Source organism: Barbatula barbatula (genome assembly GCF_947034865.1).
Source record: "Barbatula barbatula genome assembly, chromosome: 16".
In the NCBI taxonomy this organism is placed as follows: domain Eukaryota; kingdom Metazoa; phylum Chordata; class Actinopteri; order Cypriniformes; family Nemacheilidae; genus Barbatula; species Barbatula barbatula.
In genome coordinates, this window is record NC_136779.1 from 2,824,042 (window position 1) to 2,848,190 (window position 24,149).

General features: G+C 37.7%; 1 protein-coding gene across 2 annotated transcripts in view; it reads right to left on the minus strand.

The window, feature by feature from the left end:
- Positions 1-24,149, minus strand: part of LOC306905367 (cadherin-18) — a 100,869-nt gene that overhangs the window by 52,599 nt on the left and 24,121 nt on the right. For both annotated transcript variants that reach the window (XM_079475931.1, XM_079475932.1), the window contains exon 2: positions 14,376-15,025. In XM_079475931.1, coding sequence (XP_079332057.1) covers positions 14,376-14,642 — 267 coding nt within the window. In that variant the 5' untranslated portion in view covers positions 14,643-15,025. The remainder of the gene's footprint in view (positions 1-14,375; positions 15,026-24,149) is intronic.

Sequence of the window (24,149 nt, forward strand, 5' to 3'; positions counted from 1 at the left end):
TTGTTGCTAATCCGCATATTTTTGCCTGGTCCAATATGGCGGCGTCATACAACCATGATTCTGCTAAGTCTATTCTTTAAAGGGATAGCTCATTCTAGCATCATTTACTCACGCTCATGTAATTTCATACCTCCGTATAGTAAAGGTTATTTGGAAGAATGTGGTGGTCATTGACTACCATAGTAGGAAGAATGAAATGGAAGTCAAAGGTGCCCGAGAACTCTTTGTTTCCCTAAATTCTTTAAAATATCTCATTATGTGTTCTCATTACTACTTCGGTAGTGGATGTTGTCCCAGAACTGGAAATTGCTAACATTCTTCCAAATATATTTCTCTGTGTTCATTGGAACAAATAGATTTATACAGGTTTGAAACAACCTGAGGGTAAGTAAATGATGAGAGATTTTTCACAAGTTCGGAGCAAGTGTGACAGAATGTACAGCGAATCCTATTAGCTGCAGTATGATGCACACTTTCGGTTGAACAAGATATTGTATTGGGTAGTATGATTTACACTAGCAATGTGCTGTTTGTACTGTAGACGTTGAGCGCTTGGCTTTAGCCACCACTGAAGTGTGGTCCAGTCCATACATCTGTATTTTTTTGTGATGTGTGTGATAAAGGTCAGGAAATAATGCCCACAACAGGACTACTATATCTACATTTTGGTGCTCTAAATATAGAAAAATGCAAAGAGACTTCTGAATCCGCTCTGCCTTAGCAATCTAAAAATGCTAAAGTGTCAAAATGATTGATGTGTCCAATGAATTCAGAGCGGGCGGGAGTTATTGTTTACAGCCAATCAAATTAAAGAAAACACAACCCAACGCGACGCGTCAGTTTTGAAGGGGAAAGATGTAAGAAGCTCAATATTTTGCCACTTTTTGAATGTAGAAATGTTATACGAAAGACATGTCATGTAATTTGAAATAGTCACTGTGAAGGTGCAAGAAACATAACAGAGCCATTTTGGGCATCCTGTAAGGCATAGGATTTAAGAACAAATGTGAGAATATTGTGTATGAATTTCCGATGGTTAATTCAACTGCATCATAAAACGTATGACAAGTTATCAACCTTCACCAGAAGAGCTAAATCTCGTGGTTGTGTTTAATGTTTCTGGTCAGGCTATTAAAATGATATTTTTCCTAATAGATAAAATGCATTAATGCATTATAGAGTGGTACACCTGACTACAGAAAGCCTTGGGGGACAAACTTCTTGCATTTCATGTTTCATGATTTTCCATTTGTTGCAAGTGAAAAATATCCGATTCCTTACAGACCACTTCACAAGATGTTTCAAGTTTTTATGTAATTCATGTTTTTCGGGTTTTATTAAATATTAATGAACTCTTAAATATATTTGTTTAAAATTTTGATTTGGTTATATATGGCTAGTTGGTTGTAACAGGAAGTTCTTCCGGACCAGCGTTGTCTTTAATTGATTTGTATATACAGGTTCCCAGTGCTACCAATGGTTTAAGGTTTGATTTGTTGTGATTCCTGCTGTCGTTGTACCAATAACATCATAGTGATTGTTGGCACTGTTGTGATTAGAGATCCTCCCCATAAAAAATGAAACTGCATCCATTGTAAAATCCCAAATGCCATCCCATCAGGACCACAGGACCCAAACCCCATTCCTCTTATTCTCCTTCTCTGCCGGTTCTAAATTTAGTCCCCGCTCCACAAGGGAACATACATTTCACTTAACCTGCAGTCAGGTTCCTAATTTGGCCAGTGACTTAGCTGGGCACAGGCTAATATATCACACTCTGTCTCTACACTGAGTCAGAGACATTCAGTCAAGCCCTCACTAATGGCAGGAAATAAACGTGGCACTGGGTCAATGGAGCCGAGAACAGCCGGCAAAAACAGAGGGTGGGCAATCATTTTTTGGAGTGATGACATTGTGCATTGTATTAACTTTATTACTTCAATTTAAGTACCACATATAAAACTGAATCCAGTCTGTTCTTTATATACGACACAGAGATGTCAAACCCTCCAAACAAATGAAAGAAAGAAATATTTCAGGCCATTAAAAGGTAAGCGAGTGTGACATTGAGAACATTGTCTCCTGTATGAAGAAATGTCACATCTGTCCTTACCACTAAGAGAGAAAGAGATTGAATTGACATTTTACAAATAAAAATGTATTTTGTTTTCTGTTACATTAGCTAAACATACTTAAAACAAGATTAATGTTAAACGTGTTGACAAAGAACATATTTTGTACTTGGAGATTTTCTTGTGTATTAGCCTAACTTCACGTTCATATTAATGCCAAAAACTATTTGCCAGCGGGATGAGGAACAATATTTTTCTGTAGCATAATACCTGAAAACAAATGTACGTCTGTTCTGTTCATTTATTAAAAGCTTCACCTTGCATTTATCATCCACCCCCAGAATATCCTCGGAAAATGACATTTTGAATAAAAACCTCACACTCATACATCACAGTCAGCAGTCACTGCTAATGGAAAGTTGAAGAATGCTCAGACTAATCTTGTATACTTGTAAACTCAGCAAATCAACTTTTCTTTTGGAATATCTAACTGGTATTGGACTGTTGCAGCTCAGTGAGTTTAATTCAGGAGCGACTGCTTTCCGTCCGTCGTTCAACGAGACATCAGAGACAATCATAACATCAAAGGTGAATATTCCTAATCTCCTCTATGTACTGTACTGTAACACTACATACTTGAAGCTTTGTGAATGAGTATTAATTCAATGATGTATTTGTCTTTCAAGAAGGCATGCAGGTGTGCTAGTCATACCCTCACTTTAGGGTAACTGCCCCTTTAAGATGAATCTCATTAAGTGTGAGTTTAGATGGATGGAGCGTGTGCTACAAAAGAAACCTCAATGACAGGACAGGAAGTCTTTGAGATGTGGGAGGGAGAGAAAGGGAGACGAAATAAAGTGCACGAGAGAGTATGACGGAGATGGAGGAAAGGACAATGAGGTCAAAGATTGAAATAAACTCATCAATCACGTACAAGCCTTAGACTCACAATTAGAAAGGTGGACTTGTCTCTGATTAAACTTGTCATTTTCTTTTTCTGAAGAGCTTTTAATCAGTGTATGTGTGTGTGTGTGTTTAAGGATGGTTCTTTTGTGACTTATTGAATAATTTTCTGTGGCCTCCGTTTCCCCGAATCAAGGTTCATTTGGTGAACACTTTACCAACCGAATGATTTAGTGCAGATATAGCTCAGCAAAACATGTCGCTCAGAAGTTGGTCTTTCCAGCTCAGATATAATTGAGTTCCCATTTATTTCAAGAAACAGATGTTTTTCTTGAAATTAAAGGCAAGATAGATTATTTAAAAAAGTACAAGGCATTTGTGACATTATTTGAAAAGGAAAGCTGTTTCGGAGGCTGAGATAACAGAAAGATCAGACGCATGTCACCAGTTGTCTTTATTTCAGCTCGTATGGATGACTTTGGCGAAATATGTTGGACTGCAGACTGTTAATCTGAGCACTAGAGAAACTAGAGATGAGATTTATCATTCCTGTCTTTCCAAAACCTTGTATTTCCGAATTCACAGGAAATGAAAAAAACTCCTGTACTTTTAAAAGTTTACAAGCACTTTTTAATAGTCTTTATTTGTTAGATGTTTGCAAAACCCAGTGACAAACATAAAGTGTAACTAATAATTCAATTCAATTGTATTTATATAGCTCTTTTCACAATGTGCATTGTTCCAAAGCAGCTTTACAGGAGAAAGTAATAAAAACTGAAAAACACTGTGCATGGTGTTTATAGAACAAGCAAGATCATTCTAGTAAATAATATCTAATAGATGCAGTATTATGCATGAAGTGAATGCTTGGCTGAAAAGATGTGTCTTTAATCTAGATTATAGTATCGGGAAGGCTATTCCAGAGTTAAGGTGCTACATATGAGAAAGCTCGACCCCCTCTGGTGGTTTTAGTTACTCTATCTCCTTTTGTGTCTGTGAAACAACAGAAGTATCAGAGAGATTGTATTTGCGATTTGTCTTTCCTACAGTAAGCCGACTTCACTGTGATGAGAACACCAGACAGCTTTGATGTTTAGATGAAAGATTGTCAACACTTTCATGATAAACATCTAAAGGGAGCACCACTTTTCAAATGGAATATCACTAACTTGTATTTTTATTCTATGTTGTGTAAGTGTTTGTTTTTTTGTACGGCAAAAAAAGTAAGTCTTTGTCATACTCATAAATAACATAACCAAGTATCTTAAACCGCTTCTCAAAATGGATTGTTCACAGCCATTCCGCAATGAAATATTTTCGAGAAAAAGCGAGGGGGAAATGGTAATGCTGCATTTATTTTTATTTAAAATTCCCTTTCAGACTGTAATGAGAAGCCTTTTCGTCTTAGCTGAAATGGCATAAAAGAAGATTGGAATTTAGACCGAACCCTTTGGTTTCCTCCTCTTGTGCTTTGTTCAAATGGGAGACGCTTCCCTAAATCTGTCAGAGGGCCATTCGTTTATAACTATATGAATAAAACCTTCAAACACCTTTTGAATCAGCGAGAGTCAGGACCTGTAACACTGACAGAGCAGAGCAGACACATTTTGGGCTTTTTTAGGACACATTATGTTAAAATATTCTCAAACTATTTATATAAACCCAGTAAAAATGAAGTCAGGCATCAGCGGGGGCGTACAACTATTTAATAACTAATTTCATCAGCAACCTGCGTAAGTAACTGTTGTAAACACTTATTAAATTAAAGGGTTATGGGTAATATTAAATGCTAATATGATGTGAGGTTATACTGAATATTTTGAAACTCTCACAATCCCCTACTGACTAAACTGTGCGGTTCTCTTAAATAAGGCAAGACACAAAAGTCTGACCGGTGTATTGTTCAATTAGAAACATTGACCCTCATTGACTTCCAAGGTATGGATACATAGACACAGACATTTCTCAAAATATCTTCTTTGTTCAACAGAAGAGAGAGTCAGATATAAGTTATAAACCACAAAGGGTGAATAAATGATGACAGAATGTTTCTCTGTACTTTGCACTAATACAAAAACACACTAAAATACTTTTAGTTTTAAATCGTTTTAGTAAAAATCAAATCATAGTCTTGCTTGAACATGTGTCTGTCTCTGGAATAAAGTTTGGGTGTCTGATATCCCAAATCTCAAAGCTCCCACTTCAAGGTCCCATTTGCAAAAAGAAATGGTGCCTGACAGCAACCCGAACATTTTTTTGTTCTCTACCTTGAACGTTCTCTCGGCAACAAAAACACAATATATCATAAATGTTACAAACGTTTCAGTTCCTGTGCACCATGAGGAATACCATTTTTCAAACACCAAGGATGAACACAACATGTGACAAACGAATCACTGCTTTCGGGATTTACTATCTTAGTCAGGGACTTTGAAGGAAACGAAGACTGTGTTAAATAGCATTTAGCAATCCTAAAGCGATACTCCACCCAAAAATGAATATTCTGTCAACATTATCCCCAAGTTGATCCAAACCTGTAGACATTTCTTTGTTCGGCTGAACACAAAAAAGTATATTTAGAAATATGGTAGCAACGGAGATCTCTTGGGCACCATTGTCTTTCAAATATTTTATCTTTTTGTTTTGGACAAATAATTAGATATTTCTGAAAGTTTAAAAGCAAACCTTTGACTACCATTTACATTTTTCCTACTATGGTAGTCAAATCAATGATGTCGCAGAAATATCAGAAGTGATTAAACAATCTCCATGCATCTCTGGACATGTGTACAATTGACCCTTCGCAAAACCCCATCCCTTCGTTCCTGTTGCTATGACCGACAAGCTTTCGGTCTCAGCCATGCGCCATCTGGGTAAACAGTGAAGAATTTCTGAATAGATAACACGTTGAGCAGCAATATGCATTCGAGGGATACACTCAGGATTTCAGATAACTGTAACACTAATTATACCTGTATTTGCATCCACACCCGAATATAGACGATAACGTTACGTTGATTCAAAACTTGCACGATGTAGTAAGATTCTACCGTCACACAAACGGATGTATAGTTAACCTAAATGTGGTCTACTAGGTGTTTATATTTACTCCGAAATGTGTGGTAATGACAGTTTTAGAGATAGAGAGTAACTTCGGGCAGAGTTTTGGTCAGACATGATCCTTCTTTGTGAAAACAAAGTAAATCAGTGTTTTAATCTTTATTTGTTAAATACAACAAAATAGCTGTTGCTATTCATTGCTGAAAACATCTTTCCTTTAAAATGTCACTGCAAATGTTGCTCTCTGAAGACTGTAGGTGGCTCGATACCTCACAGGGACGCAAAGCATATCTTGCCAGCTTGCAAATATATCAATAAGTAGCCTTAAAAAAAACACTCCCTTAACGCTTCCGTCTGTAATTCGTATATTAATGATTCCAACAATATCGTGTCTCGTATCGGTATCGGTATAGCTGTGATGTCAGATCGCCTGTCAATCAAACTCCTTGCGAAGGGTCAATTGTGCATTTAACCAATGTTTTCACAGTGCAAACTAGATTTTAAGCATAAACGCATTCGTGAAATTGAACCCACGACATTGGCCTTGTCAATGCTATGCTCTACCAGTCAGGCTACATGAACATAGACTATTTTATCTACATTATCTACAGTTGGCAGAGGATTGAATTGGTACGATTCATAGTGAACACACCTGCTGATAAAAATCTTGAATGCACCGTAAGTCACTTCGGATAAAACCATCTGCCGAATGCATAAAAGTAAATAAAGCAAAACCTTATGGGGCTTATTTACTCATATATATATTTGAGCAATGCAAAGCCAGTTTTAATAAAATGTAGTTGGAATGCAGCGTCAGTCATCTCAGAGTTTGTCATTCCTCAGGAGAATCTTCCTGCGCTATTGTGAGCGTCTACAAGTTTTAATTAAGAAACGACTCAAAATAAACACACACACATAAACGGAGGGGCTGAAGGATTAATTGTCGGGAGACTTTGCCGATCTAATTAAGGGTCATTTGGCATCATGGCCGTATTTTAGCAGCCCCTGTGATAGAAGCGGCGGTAATTAAATATGAGGGAGTTAACCGCGGTAACGATCTTGGGACCTTGCCGTTTGCATCCGCATGTCAAATTAAATCCTTCATAACAGCATGCTGTTCATGGTATTTTATCGTTGTGGATTAGCATATTTTGTCGATGCTGTAAACTCCGTTGAAAGTTTCAATGTGTTGAATTATTGAAGAACCAAGCTTTGTGATGGACAGAGGTCTTGGGGGGTGCCTTAATCCATCCTGGCATAGTACACTAACCAGTCAGTGCTCTTTAGAACCAGCCATGCAGATATGCTAATAAAGACAGACAAAAAGTAATGAATAAATTACATTAGCAACTTGATAAAGCTCTGTTTTAATGTGATGTGGATGTTTAATGTGATACTGTCTTGTTAATACTCGTGTAACACTTTAACAACACACCACTCAGTCATATTTTTTATGTTTTTTCAATGCTCACGCAAGGCTTTTTAAGGTATTGTTATTGTCACCTTTGGCTAGGTTGAACATGCTCGAATGTTTTAACTATTATAATAATAATTGTTTCGATCATTTTACAGTAAGGTTTCATTTGTTAACAATAAATATAGCACTTAAATGCACTTTATTTATTTACACTTAGTGCCCTTCCATAAGTTCACTTGAAGTCTATTTCCAAACATACTTAGTGGACTAAAAATGTTTAGCACTTCTATTCACGGTGTCTCAAAAAAGCACAATTGCGTACATTTAGATCTTCTTAAGTCTATTTGAAAAAGAACTGAAGACACATTTTTTGCATATTGAATATAAAAATAGTGTGAAAATATAGGACTTTAAATAAGTATAGACGGTTTCATCTTAGCAACATAAACAAATGTTACTTTGCATACGCACTTTTCTGACCCCCAACTGTCAGGAATGTGAATGAAGAACCCAAGTGCAGGCAGACACGGGGATGAAGGGGTTAACACCAGGACTTTTAATAAATACAAAACACAAAACAAAACCCCACAATGGGGTAAAAGAACATACAAGAACTGAAGGAGGACTTAACTATCTCACACAGACTAGAACTAACACTAACACTCACACAGACTAGAACTAACACTAACACAGACTAGAACTAACACTAACACTCACACAGACTAGAACTAACACTAACACTCACACAGACTAGAACTAACACAGACTAGAACTAACACTCACACAGACTAGAACTAACACTAACACTCACACAGACTAGAACTAACACTAACACTCACACAGACTAGAACTAACACTAACTAGAACTAACACTAACACTCACACAGACTAGAACTAACACTCACACAGACTAGAACTAACACTAACTAGAACTAACACTAACACTCACACAGACTAGAACTAACACTAACACTCACACAGACTAGAACTAACACTAACACTCACACAGACTAGAACTAACACTAACACTCACACAGACTAGAACTAACACTAACACTCACACAGACTAGAACTAACACTAACTAGAACTAACACTAACACTCACACAGACTAGAACTAACACTAACACTCACACAGACTAGAACTAACACTAACACTCACACAGACTAGAACTAACACTAACTAGAACTAACACTAACACTCACACAGACTAGAACTAACACTCACACAGACTAGAACTAACACTAACTAGAACTAACACTAACACTCACACAGACTAGAACTAACACTCACACAGACTAGAACTAACACTAACACTCACACAGACTAGAACTAACACTAACACTCACACAGACTAGAACTAACACTAACACTCACACAGACTAGAACTAACACTAACACTCACACAGACTAGAACTAACACTAACACAGACTAGAACTAACACTAACACTCACACAGACTAGAACTAACACTAACACAGACTAGAACTAACACTAACACTCAAACAGACTAGAACTAACACTAACACTCACACAGACTAGAACTAACACTAACACAGACTAGAACTAACACTAACACTAACACTCATACAGACTAGAACTAACACTAACTAGAACTAACACTAACACTCACACAGACTAGAACTAACACTAACACTCACACAGACTAGAACTAACACTAACACTCACACAGACTAGAACTAACACTAACACTCACACAGACTAGAACTAACACTAACACTCACACAGACTAGAACTAACACTAACTAGAACTAACACTAACACTCACACAGACTAGAACTAACACTAACACTCACACAGACTAGAACTAACACTAACACTCACACAGACTAGAACTAACACTAACACTAACACAGACTAGAACTAACACTAACACTCACACAGACTAGAACTAACACTCACACAGACTAGAACTAACACTAACTAGAACTAACACTAACACTAACACTCACACAGACTAGAACTAACACTCACACAGACTAGAACTAACACTAACACTCACACAGACTAGAACTAACACTAACACTCACACAGACTAGAACTAACACTAACACAGACTAGAACTAACACTAACACTCACACAGACTAGAACTAACACTAACACTCACACAGACTAGAACTAACACTAACACTCACACAGACTAGAACTAACACTAACACTCACACAGACTAGAACTAACACTAACTAGAACTAACACTAACACTCACACAGACTAGAACTAACACTCACACAGACTAGAACTAACACTAACTAGAACTAACACTAACACTCACACAGACTAGAACTAACACTAACACTCACACAGACTAGAACTAACACTAACACTCACACAGACTAGAACTAACACTAACACTCACACAGACTAGAACTAACACTAACTAGAACTAACACTAACACTCACACAGACTAGAACTAACACTAACACTCACACAGACTAGAACTAACACTAACACTCACATAGACTAGAACTAACACTAACTAGAACTAACACTAACACTCACACAGACTAGAACTAACACTCACACAGACTAGAACTAACACTAACTAGAACTAACACTAACACTAACACTCACACAGACTAGAACTAACACTCACACAGACTAGAACTAACACTAACACTCACACAGACTAGAACTAACACTAACACTCACACAGACTAGAACTAACACTCACACAGACTAGAACTAACACTAACTAGAACTAACACTAACACTAACACTCACACAGACTAGAACTAACACTCACACAGACTAGAACTAACACTAACACTCACACAGACTAGAACTAACACTAACACTCACACAGACTAGAACTAACACTAACACAGACTAGAACTAACACTAACACTCACACAGACTAGAACTAACACTAACACTCACACAGACTAGAACTAACACTAACACTCACACAGACTAGAACTAACACTAACTAGAACTAACACTAACACTAACACTCACACAGACTAGAACTAACACTCACACAGACTAGAACTAACACTAACACTCACACAGACTAGAACTAACACTAACACTCACACAGACTAGAACTAACACTAACACAGACTAGAACTAACACTAACACTCACACAGACTAGAACTAACACTAACACTCACACAGACTAGAACTAACACTAACACTCACACAGACTAGAACTAACACTAACACTCACACAGACTAGAACTAACACTAACTAGAACTAACACTAACACTCACACAGACTAGAACTAACACTCACACAGACTAGAACTAACACTAACTAGAACTAACACTAACACTCACACAGACTAGAACTAACACTCACACAGACTAGAACTAACACTAACACTCACACAGACTAGAACTAACACTAACACTCACACAGACTAGAACTAACACTAACACTAACACTAACACAGACTAGAACTAACACTAACACTAACACTAACACAGACTAGAACTAACACTAACACTCAAACAGACTAGAACTAACACTAACACTCACACAGACTAGAACTAACACTAACACAGACTAGAACTAACACTAACACTCAAACAGACTAGAACTAACACTAACACTCACACAGACTAGAACTAACACTAACACAGAGTAGAACTAACACTAACACTAACACTCACACAGACTAGAACTAACACTCACACAGACTAGAACTAACACTAACACTCACACAGACTAGAACTAACACTAACACTCACACAGACTAGAACTAACACTAACACTCACACAGACTAGAACTAACACTAACACTCACACAGACTAGAACTAACACTAACACAGACTAGAACTAACACTAACACTCACACAGACTAGAACTAACACTAACACAGACTAGAACTAACACTAACACTCAAACAGACTAGAACTAACACTAACACTCACACAGACTAGAACTAACACTAACACAGACTAGAACTAACACTAACACTAACACTCATACAGACTAGAACTAACACTAACACAGACTAGAACTAACACTAACACTAACACTCATACAGACTAGAACTAACACTAACACAGACTAGAACTAACACTAACACTCACACAGACTAGAACTAACACTAACACAGACTAGAACTAACACTAACACTAACACTCATACAGACTAGAACTAACACTGACACAGACTAGAACTAACACTAACACTAACACTCATACAGACTAGAACTAACACTAACACAGACTAGAACTAACACTAACACTCACACAGACTAGAACTAACACTAACACTCACACAGACTAGAACTAACACTAACACTCACACAGACTAGAACTAACACTAACACAGACTAGAACTAACACTAACACTCACACAGACTAGAACTAACACTAACACAGACTAGAACTAACACTAACACTCACACAGACTAGAACTAACACTAACACTCACAGAGACTAGAACTAACACTAACACTGACTAGAACTAACACTAACACTAACACAGACTAGAACTAACACTAACACAGACTAGAACTAACACTAACACTAACACTAACACAGACTAGAACTAACACTAACACTCACACAGACTAGAACTAACACTAACACAGACTAGAACTAACACTAACACTCACACAGACTAGAACTAACACTAACACTCTATAATTACTAAGGGGCAGGTGAAGGTAATGAAACACTAATGGGAAGGCTAACGAGACAAAAGGGCGGGGGACACCGACGGGACACGAGAAAGCACATGGCAAGTCAAAATCTAAACAAAGCCATGTCTTTCTCACACAAAACCTAAGGCTATGCCATGACTCCGCTGTAAGACCAAGAATAAACATGACATGATAGCGGAATCATGACACCCAACTGAACATCCGATTCACATGTACAAACAATAGATTGCCTGTAGATTATTTCTGATATCAAGGAAAAGAAACCGAGAAGAACCTTTGCTTGGCTAAACTTGTCTCTCCAATATTTTGAACTAAGACTGAGATACAAAGTTCAGCCGTTAGATGTCAATGTACCATAAGTTTGTTTAAATGCGACCAAACAACAGGATCCATTTTACAAATTTTTTATTTAATAAAATTAACATACAACTAAATTAAACAAATAATGTATTTAATGCAATTATTATACAGTAAAATAATTATACAAATTAATATTAACAAAAATAACATAAAATATAAGTAGTTATATATATAAATATATATATATATTTATATATATAAACATAAACCGGAAGTAAACTGAGGGTCAGGAGCGCGTGTTCGATGAAAAGGTCTAGAAGTGTATTATAGTGAACTTTTTCACCTGGGACTCCACAGCATTTATTCTTGTTCTCATTTTAGCATTCACTTATATATTTGTTAACATTAGTTAATGCATAATGAACTAATATAAACTATTTTATTGGCATTAACTAATGTTAACAAAGATTAATAAAAATAAACGTCTATGAGTACGGTCTATATCTGCTCTCTTTCTTTTTCAATCTCTGCTCTTATTCATGCATTAGACTATGCTTGAATACCCCGAATAATGATGGACTCCCACACATTTCCATATTTCTGAAGATAAGAGAAGAGAACTTGCTTCCTGAGGTCTCATAGTGAAACACTCATGACCTGCTGAATCCATCTTAGCATCAGACACAGAGAAAAAAAAGAGTCTCCCTGTTAATGGTCTCAAAGAAGGTTTATTGAGTCAGTTCAAGAAGCTGGTTTTGATTCACAGGGCAGCTCAAGGAGAGATTACAAAGTCATATTGCTTTTATTTATTTTATACACTGGACCTAGAATACATAAACTAGTGAATACTGTGGGCACCGGTTCAGAATTAAATGGCTGGACTTTTTAAGGCTTGAAATTGTTTGTTAAGTCTGACATTTTGAGTAGGATTGTGTGTACACAATATGTTTTGGTCTTCATGTCTTGCGTGCATTTTAAAATTAGACGCCACGAAAATATTTGAAGTACATTTAAATCTTACCATTAATATATGTCCAGAAGTAGGGAACATTTACATAATGCAAATTACAAAATATATAATTATATGAACTCATTTATGTATATTTATTTAATAAGGAACCCAAATGTGGTCACTGCAAATGTTTCCTATCATTGATTCCGCACACTGCCTCCGGACCGACTCAACATTCTAATAGATTCATGCTCCTATTTACTAGTTGGCATGGACACAGAATTTAGGTTGTACAAGATCGACAAGCCCTTGAGGCAAAAACAGAGAACAGTCGTGAGTCTTGCCAAAATGATGAAGCCTGTCAAATGTGAAACACAAACCAATAAGTCAAGCTGCAGTTCTGAGCAGCTGTTTCGCTGTGCTAAGCTAAACTCCATGCAAAGAAGTTATCGATCAAGACCAACGGCCACAAACAAGTGTTGGAATATGGTGAAAGAAAGAGCAAAGGTTACGTACTACTTGATTTACAAATTCATGTTGTACGTGAGGGTGTTAAACATTTCCATTTCTTAACCCATCAGTATGGTTTTGCTGAACTTAAACAACCCCTATGTTGGGTTATTTGAACCCATCATTGGGTCAAAAATGGACATACCCAAACGTTTGGTTAAACCAACCCAGTAATAACCCAGTATTGGGGCAGTCAGACAAGGAACCCTCTTGGATTAGTTAATAACAATAAACCATCTTTGTCTGGTTTAAAGAGCCAATGAAATCAAAGTGTTTATTAATCTAAATTTAACCAATTTGAGCATTTCCCCCAAATTTAACTAATGAACTTTAAGCAGATATCTGACTTCAAATTTTATGGTCTTTCTCTTTCGGGAACACATGACCGACTCATGAAGCCCCAACTACTTGTTTTAATATGAAAATGTCAACAAAGGTAAGAAAACAAAAGAACAAAAAACTAAGAATTGCAACAGCAGTAAAATTAAATAAAAAATTTCTTAAGTAATATAAATTTCTTACCTTCCCCACATATTGTGCATCTGATCCAATATGTTCCTCTAGGACAAAGAACTGGTTCCATATCCATCCCCTTTTGGGTCGATGGTGCACCTCCGTTTTGCCGTCTTTGGTCTGGTTGTGAGTTGCATTGTGGTTCCTGGAGCTGACTTTGGTCTGGTTCCTGGAGATGCCTTTGATCTGGCCGTAATGACTCGCCTCATAACCCCTCTCCAGAAAACACAGGCACAAAAGTACAGGACACAAACAAGAGCTCGGGTTCACCTTCATGACTGCGAAACCAAATTCCCAATATATTCCAAAAATGACAGAAAATTCCAAATACACAGGGGTATTCCAGAAAGGGTATATTCCAACGGATACAGATGATTTCCAAACCCCCCTCCTCCTCCTGGTTGTCCACCAACCACAAGCCACCTCGGCTCCTTGTTTCCCCCCTCTGATGGTCTCTTGGAGGGGCTTGACTTAATCAGACGCTGGACCAAAGGTCCAGAAAGCTGCAACGAAGGTCATGTTTCAGTCGCACATTTCTCGGTAGATGCAGAAATGCATTTACATCATGCACTTTAGAGGCACTTGAAGAAGAACGCAGCTGTGTTCAAGCCCAGCTGCTGCAAAGATGTAAGAACACAGCGGCGGCCATGTTGAATCTCCTGTAAAAACATGAGATGCACAAACAATTTTAATTTGGTTTGTGTAAATTGGGATACTTTATTGCTTGCTGCATTCTTAAAAATGCTGGGTGGTTTAAACTCACATGGACAAAACTAAACCTAGAATTTTCTATGTTAATTTAACTCAATGGTTGGGTTTGTCCATACTTGACCCAACCATGGGTTAAAATAACCCAACATATTTTATTTGTGTCACCCTTTTCTGAAGTAAAGGAATGGTTCACAAAAAAGTTTACATTTGGTCTTGATTCATGCAGTCAAAATTTTGTCAAGCTACTTTTATTTATTGATTAATTATTAACTGATTAATTATTTTGTTTATCTACTGTATAGAAAAGCGAGACAAAAGCTTGGTAGAAGAAACCAACCCAAATTTGTGATTCATTGATAATATTTCTCTTCGTCATAGAGTCATTTGAGTTTGATTTATGGAGCTTGGCAGTATATAAACCCTCATTTTGAGTGTAAAAAAGAGTGACAATGTCTTTTTAGAATCACTATTACTTTAAATAAGAGAATTATGATATTTCCACGAAAGACACCCATAACATATGCCTGGCACAGTAAGTCACTAACTAATTAGCTTCAAGTCATAATCAATATTTTGCTGTCTAACGAGGCTTGCCACCATGTTGTACTTCTGGATTTGATCATTTACAGTGATTGGTGCACGAGCTGAACGGCTTTTAACAGTCAATGCTAGTTTCTCATCTTACATTAGCAGTAAATTTACATATCTAATGTAAAACGACTATCTATTCTGTAAGATTTGGGTACACGGAAGGATGGGTAAACTGGGAAAATGTTATTCTGGTTATCTGGGAAGGTGTTAAGCCAGGCATGTATAAAAAACTTTAATTAAGCTTTAGAAACAAAAAGAAGAAAAACAGGATCTACTGCATGCTATTAAATCCCGAATTGTGAGAGTTCAGGTCGTGGAGGTCCAAAACATGCAGGATATCTAGCTGAATGAATCCAGGAATAGAAATGCAAATCCTTTTCCAAGGTCTGAAAGAACTTTAATCAATGTTTAAAAGGTCTGAAATGTTACAAAACATTATGAAAATAAATGTACAGCTATACAAAATAGGTAATGTTTTTAGATTTGAGTAATTTATACTAATATTTGTATAAACAAAGTAATAATGTGTAATACATATTTATATTTTGTTTTACATATTTGCATTGCTTAAAACATGCTTCTTGTTTGTTTATTCAAGAAGCTTTAAAAGGTCAAAAATGTTACAAGATATTTAAAGCTACATGAAATACAGTATATAAATATTTTGCAACATTAAAGTAATTTCAACTTGTCTCTGTACAAACTAAAATGTATAATTATTTATAGTATTTCTAACATACTTGCATTGCATTAAACAAGTTTCTCTTTTTTCAGGAATACAAGGGCAATTTGAGAGTTTATCTAAGTTGTATTTAACCCCTATTTTGTTTTGTTAAGTGCCACATTTATGTTATTTATTGTGTATATATCGCTTATATTTTATCGTTATATAATACATTTATATAACACGTATCACACAATAAACTTGTGTTTTTTCTGTGTATGTATCGCTTATATTATATCGTTATATGATACATTTATATAACACGTATCACACATTAAACTTGTGTTTTTTGCTTTGGATAAAAGGGTCTGCTAAATGACTAAATGTAAATGTAAATGTGTTTTAAACAAATATACCGCTCAGTTGCTTCTCTCTAGATTGGCAGTAGATTCTGTTCAAATATAATTGGTATTCAATGAAGGATTTGCATAAGTTTCTTGAAAAACAAACTTATGGCACTACATTAAGAACAAATGATTTGCAGCCACAATCAGCAGGCATGCACACGCGAGACTCAATTACAGCTTGTGGACGCTTCCGATTATGAGACTGGCATAGATGGGAAATCCTTTAAAGGGTAAACAGTTGAAATCCCTTTAAAAATGTACATGGTTTAAAAATTTGTTCTGGATTCTTGGATAATCCCCGTGTTTGAGCAAGCTCTTCACTCTCAGACAATATTACAGCAAGTATTACAACGAGCAAGTACAGCGGTGACAGGAAAAGTGAGAATCCAGCTGTCAGGAATGAACGCTTACATGATGTGCGGTAGTGTCAATGTTCTCATTCAAACGGCTCGAGTACAAACATAAATACATGCATCACGTGCTAATGGACATGTGCTTCCTCTAAGCGAGGAATGCTGAGCTAATTTGCACAAGAAGAGCAGCAGGCTAGCCCTAAACTTAGCTATGCTTCAAGACGCAGAAAATATTTTATTTTCTTAGAATTTCACACATAAAATGTGACAGATATCATTGAAATGGGAGTCTTTAGAGATCACTCCTGTCTCTTGTCAGTGACAGCTCTACATTTGGTAAATAGCTAAAAGATTTGGGGTAGCTGCCCACGTCTTTTTTTCAGAAAGCTGTCTGTGTGTCAATCATTTAGCATTTTCAGGATTTCACTGCTGTGATTTTACTGCCGATGCTAATCATGACAAACATTTTCTTTGTGCTACATTACAGAAAACAGCCATCGGAGACCTTACCAATGTAATGATAGTCATTAAGGTAATCATTGCATGTTATGTACTGCCCGCTTAAGACGGGGACTACGGTAGTTGTACGGGGTTCATCCGTAATGCCATGGCCTGTGGGATGTTAATAAAGACGACTAGGAGTTAACACAGACGTGCGTGTGTATAGTCCTTATCCCACTTCTGACACCATGTAATATTAGGATGGCACTCGCCTAACATTACAACTACATTTACATTTACATTTATTCATTTGGCAGACGCTTTTATCCAAAGCGACTTACAAGTAGTTTTATACAGTGGCACATTACTGCAGAGCAATCAGGGGTAAGGTGTCTTGCTCAAGGGCCCTTCAGTCATGACCTGCTGGCACTGAGACTAGAACCTGCGACCTTCTGATCACAAGCCCAACGCTCTAACCATTAGGCCACAGCTGACCCAATGTACTAGATGACCACATAGTGGTTTTCATTTCAAAGAAATAGATTTGTCTTAATTTACTAAACCTCATGTCATTTTATACCTGTATAACTTTTTCTTCGGCAAAACAGAAAAGACGATATTCTGATGGAAGTTGATAACCTAACAACTGTAGAACGCATTTACTTCTATAGAGCTTAATAATCAATGTCACCCCGTTTTTAATGTTGCGCCATCTTGGGATGATGGCTGCTAGTGCGTTCAGTGCAGTGTTTTTCTTGTTTGATTTGGAAATAAATCTATGGTAGATCGATCTTGCTGTGTTAAAAACTCCAATAGCATTACGCAGCGTCGTTCAGGAAAAGCCCATGGTTCATTCACTTTCGATTTCTCCATATATCAAACAAAACAAGTAACGGTACACATCAAAACAATAATAGCAGTGGAGTTTTATCCTCCCAAGATGGCGGCACCACTGCAACATGCAACATAGGGCGTGAGGTCAACTTCACATTCTCTATTGTATGGACACAAAACCAATGCAAGTCAATGGCTGTCGCCATGGTTTGGTTACCAATATTATTCCAAATACCTTCTTCTGTGTTCGGCAGAAGAAAGAATGTCATACAGGTTTAAAATGACAAGAGAGTGAGTAAATACTGTAGTGAGCAAATAATTTTTGGGTGATCTATCACTTTAAGGCAAGACGGGTCACTAGGTGGGCATGTTGGTAAGGCCACAGGTGGTTATTTACAATTTTCTTTGCTTTCTGTATGAAACAAAGTGCGTATCGCATTCAAATTTCTGCAATTCGTGTGGATGTGTGTTGTCGTCTTCCGACCTGCTCTTCCATCACAGCGTTGATACAATGATTGTGTTGGTGATTATAATTGAAACACCCTTCCACCCTGCCGCCTCTCTCTCTCTCTTTCTCTCTCAATGTCTCTCGCTCTCAGTCTACTGCTTATGGCTCACAGCTGTGCTCAATCAATGGCAGCTGGTCTCCAGTAGAGACACTTTCATACAGCGGTAGAGAATTTCTTTACTGTATGTTCAGAGAACAGCAGGCTACACATTTCATGCCATTATGCTTTAGATTACAGTATCAGCATTGGGTTCTGCTTAGAAATTTTCTATTATTTATAGAGGCAAAGTGAAACCGGTGGAACACGATGTTCAGATCCTTTTCTCAGTCGAAGGAATAGTGAAGAACTCGAGTTAGAAGACACTGCGACATACATATGAAGAAATGGCTGTAGACAGACATGAAAATGCTACGCATGACAGTTTGTGTGGTCACGGCATTAAACACTTTTTGGTGAAGTTTAATGACATTGTAAACAGTAGGTGGCGCTCTCCCCATTGGCCCCCCTTTAAAAATGTGTTAATATATTAATCAGGAAAGATAGAAAAGAAACATTAAGACGACTGAGTGAGACCCAATAACATTAGAGCAGATAATAACGATGATATAAAGGAGAATGAGGTTTTGTGTTGCCTGAAGCAAGTATTTTTATGACCTACTGTTATTTCTCAGTCTGGACCCTCTGTTGAAATCAAACTACAGCAGGAGAGACAGGGAGAGAACAGGGTCAAACAACCCAAGGCACCAAAGAGAGACAAAGATAGAAAGAAGAGGCTTCGGTAGAACATATTGTCAGACAGACAGAATAGTAATCGCTCTGCATCACTGGTAAAGAGAGAGATATTGTTGGACATTGTGAAGATATCCATTCAACATCAGTTTTATGGGTTTGCTGTGTCTTCAAGTTGGCTCTTCTGTAATACATTGCTACAACAGATGATGCTATTTTCTTTTCTATTTTATTCATAAGTGTATTTAACATTAAAAACGCTTCCATTATTTAGCCCTAGGCAAGAGTGTGACTATAGAAAGCCGCATCAACGATCCCATAGAAGAACCTTTTGGTTCCATAATGAATCTTTAACTGTTTCACAAAAGGTACTTCAGATTATAAAAAAGTAAGAAAGAGATGGTTCTTTGACTGAAGCCAAAGGTATTGAGACTTTGTAAAGTTAATGCTCTCCACATGTACACAGTATCAATGTTTATCAAAACATACAGTAAGCTTTATATACAGATAGTCGTGAATGCTTAATGAGATCGGAATGAGAACGTGGGTGCACACAATGGCTGTTTCTCAAGGTTTTTATACGATGTTTGTTCACAAAAACGTAATGCTTTAAAGATGTTCTGTTCAACGTTGCGAGCGTGGTGCATATGTAACACGGTACACGTATGTAAACAGCCTGAAGGGACAGGACAGAACGAGACATCTTGGGGTTGGGTTAGAAAGTGATCATAATAACATGTTTTACTTTCCGTCCAGTAGGTTATTCTGAACGCTTGACTAATGTATGTGCATCGTCTGCCAAAACTCTCCCACCCCCTCTTATGTACATCATAAAATATACATAAAAGTTCAGAAAGAGCAGACGCTCACCAAAGAAAGCCCTCGCTCACTTTCACACTCACAGTTGAAATTATTCTCATATCCCCGAAATTACAACGTGAACCGTTCTCACCGACACCTCGTGAATATTCAGGTGGCGTTACGAGACAATTTTTACTTTTTCGGCAGCTGAAGGTGAGAGAGTGACAGACGTAGTGTTGCAGGGTCACAAGTGATTGCACGGCACCTGCACGTATTGACAGTTTACGTTTCTGAAAAAAACAAACGTGCGAACCTCTGAACGCCAAAATGTTCGTCTGTGCACATAAAAAACATGCTCTAGGTTCTCTGTGACCACTTTCTTTTACGTCTCTGCATATGATTTGTCTTCGTCTGGCTCAGCTTCCCCATTTTCACATCTGTTCTCTTGTCCTCAGATGTGAGCAAAACGACGGCTCTCTTCTCTACTTCTCTAGTCTGGACTTTTGCAGAGCGACATAAAGCGGAAGGTCTCAGCTCAAGTTTAGTGGCCTAAATCACAAGCGGATCCCATCTGGCACACTTTTGATGGAGACAGGGAGAGAGAGAGAGGAACGCGAGAAGAGGAAGGAGGGAGGGAGGGAGGGGATAGAACAGGAATCCTCCTGTTTTACTCATCACAGAACCAGGACACAGCCTCAGAGACAGTATCCATCTGCTTCTCTCAGCAGAGAGCCATTTTCACTCTGACAGTCTATTTACCTTTAAAACTCTCTTCATCTTTCTCTCCCGTTCTCTCTCTCGCTCGCCGTCTTATTCCCTTGCTGCATTGCAGCACACGTTGAGTTATTGTTTCAGTGATATCATGAAGCAACAAAAAAGCTCTTTACTGTGCAGTTCAAGCCCCGCACAAGGGTTCTTACGATGGAGAGAAAATGCAGAGGGTGGGGCGAGCTCGAGTACCCGGGAGCTCGGACGCGCTGATCGATGCGTGCCGTGACTTTTCAATCGATTCGAAATTTAGTAACTGCGATAACCGGACATTATTTTTCTGAATTTTACGGCCTGTTTGGTTATGCTGGTGGTTTTGAGGTCCTATAAAACCGAATCAAAAACAATGTTCTATACCACGGTAGACAGACAGCATTTCGAACTCTGTATGTGAATAATTCAGCACAGCGTAATGAGATAATGCTTCATGAATATGTCAATAGTCTTAACTATAATTCTTAACAGTTCAAGCTTGTAATGTAATATAATGCATTTCAAGGTCTGAAAATTCCAACTCGTATTCCTTATCGGTAAGCTGTGTTTAAAGTCCCTGCACTCCTATACATTATAAAATATTGTGTGCATAAGAAGCAAAAATGAAATACAGTTTGCATGAATAATCTGTTGCGCTGTGGTACTTTCAGGTATTCTGAAATCTGTATTAGTAGGTATTGCATCATGTGACTGCTCCTAAATAATGTCTCTTCTTTAATAAATCAATACTGATGTCTTCCCAAAAATGCCCAGAAGCACAGACATGTAGGCGGTGTGTATGCGTATGAATGACAGCTAAAAAGAGAAAGATATCACGGGAGTAAAAAGCATGATGTATAGTTTCATCTCTTGTTTTGATATTGTCAAGAGCACTGTGAATTATCACTACGAGAGGTGAGCGATAAATTCAGAAATATACTTTCTGAAAGAGTGAATTCAGTCTTTATGAGGACAGATACTAAAAAATCTTGAAAACCAAATCGAAAGGATCTTTTCTCAGAAACACAGCTAAGATTTAAACAGTTTTTTTTCCAACACCACTTAATTATCCTGCTGTTTGCATCTCTACATGTTGTACAATTATACGGGTCTGTTTGCTGTATTTTCCTCCAATTTAAAGCTACAGCCCCACGTAATGGAAACGCAGAATTAATTTTTTTAACTCACTCTGTTGCTTCGGTCGATGTTGCTGTCGGGCTGGGATGGATTTTTAAGCAAACAGATCAATGTTATGATAGCTTGTGTTTACACTTTTCAGAAAATCAACCTAGTGTATATGGATTTACTTATAGTGCGTATTAAGTGGGAATGAGAGGAATATTACCAATGAAAAACATTTCACCTAGATCCCTATATTTTGTTTCATAGAATTTGTTGTGTAAGCACTTGAATTCTCTGGGATTAAACGTTTTTGACTTTTGCGTACAATAACGTGTGCCTTTGTGTTAAGAGGTCGGTACATTTGTATTGTTGGAGCCAGATTTCTCCATCTTAAGTCTCTCTCTTCCTTCTTTAGTTTTTTGCATTACCGTACTGTACCTCTCTTATGTTATTCACACGTGACACCTCGTTCTTGTGGGCAGTCGTGACCGCTAGAGAGTCAGATTTGTGACCAGAAGGTCGCCTTGAGCAAGCCACCATACCCCGTTCGCTCCCATGATAGCTGCCTACTGCTGCAGGTGTATGTGTGTTCAGGACTTGCAGTGCGTGTGTTCTCTACCCATTGGATGCGTTAAATGCAGAGGTCACATTTCGGGTATGGGTCACCATATCTAACTAATAGGTCACTTTCACTGTTTCACTCCTGTTTTCAGACCTGTGATACACATAAGCACATCTCTCTCTCTCTCTCTCTCTCTCTCTCTCTCTCTCTCTCTCTCTCCTCTCTCTCCTCTCTCTCCTCTCTCTCCTCTCTCTCCTCTCTCTCCTCTCTCTCTCTCTCTCTCTCTCTCTCTCTCTCTCTCTCTCAGAACATAATCACATGACTCTACGTGTGTTTGTAGTGCCTGTTGGGTTGTAAGGTCCTTAACACTGCATTTCTAGTTGCTAGGAAACACAATAACATCATCAGTGCGTATCAGTAGTGCCCACTCTATGTACATTCATTCCCACAGTAATTACTTGAAAAACCTGAAGCAATGTTTATTTAATTGAGAGGGCACACGGTACTTTTAAAATTCTATTAGAATATATATAAGGGAGCGTGTTGAGTGGCATCATGGTTTTTGCCGTTGAATTGCAAAATAAATAAATTATGAAGAAATAAATGGAAAGATGGCGATGAAGCGCTCGACACGTCGCTGAAAGGAAGCTCTGTGCATGCAGACGCATAACAATATATTATTTAACCGTGATGCCTCTTAACTTCTATTTAAAATCAGCCGTTAGAAATTCAAATTAAACAAACGTATTCTAAATATACTGCACATTCAAGGAAGCACTTCGAGAAGATATACATCTGTGAAGTATGCATATATTCATTAAAGTAAACAAACACTGTCATTCTTAGCCCTTCAATCTGTATATACAGAACGTAAGATAATAAGTAAAAAATGGACAGTGGTTTGGTCGATCACGGGTCAGCTCAGGATCCCCGGGGAACCTGCGGCTTGTCTTTCATCACGAGAGATCTCAGGTCCCCTCAGGTTGTGACTTTTCCCTCATTTCCTGCTACTTTTTAGACATAAAGTATAAATAGTCTGTTGCTGTTCGATTCGTCCGGTTTATGCCCTTTGGAATTCTAGTGAATAACACCGGCTTAGATGGGCTGGACAGAAGTCAGCCGGCCACAAACAGGAACAATGCTATTGATCATAACGGCCATCTGATAACCTCTAATGTTACATCCTGACAAACGTTAATGCTTGATCAATGGTTTTCAGTGCTGCTCAGGGTTTTGAAACTGATCCAATGAGTCTGATCTTATGATGTCTGCACGCGGCCGTTGTTTTTTTTCTTAAGGAATACTGTGTGTCGCTAAT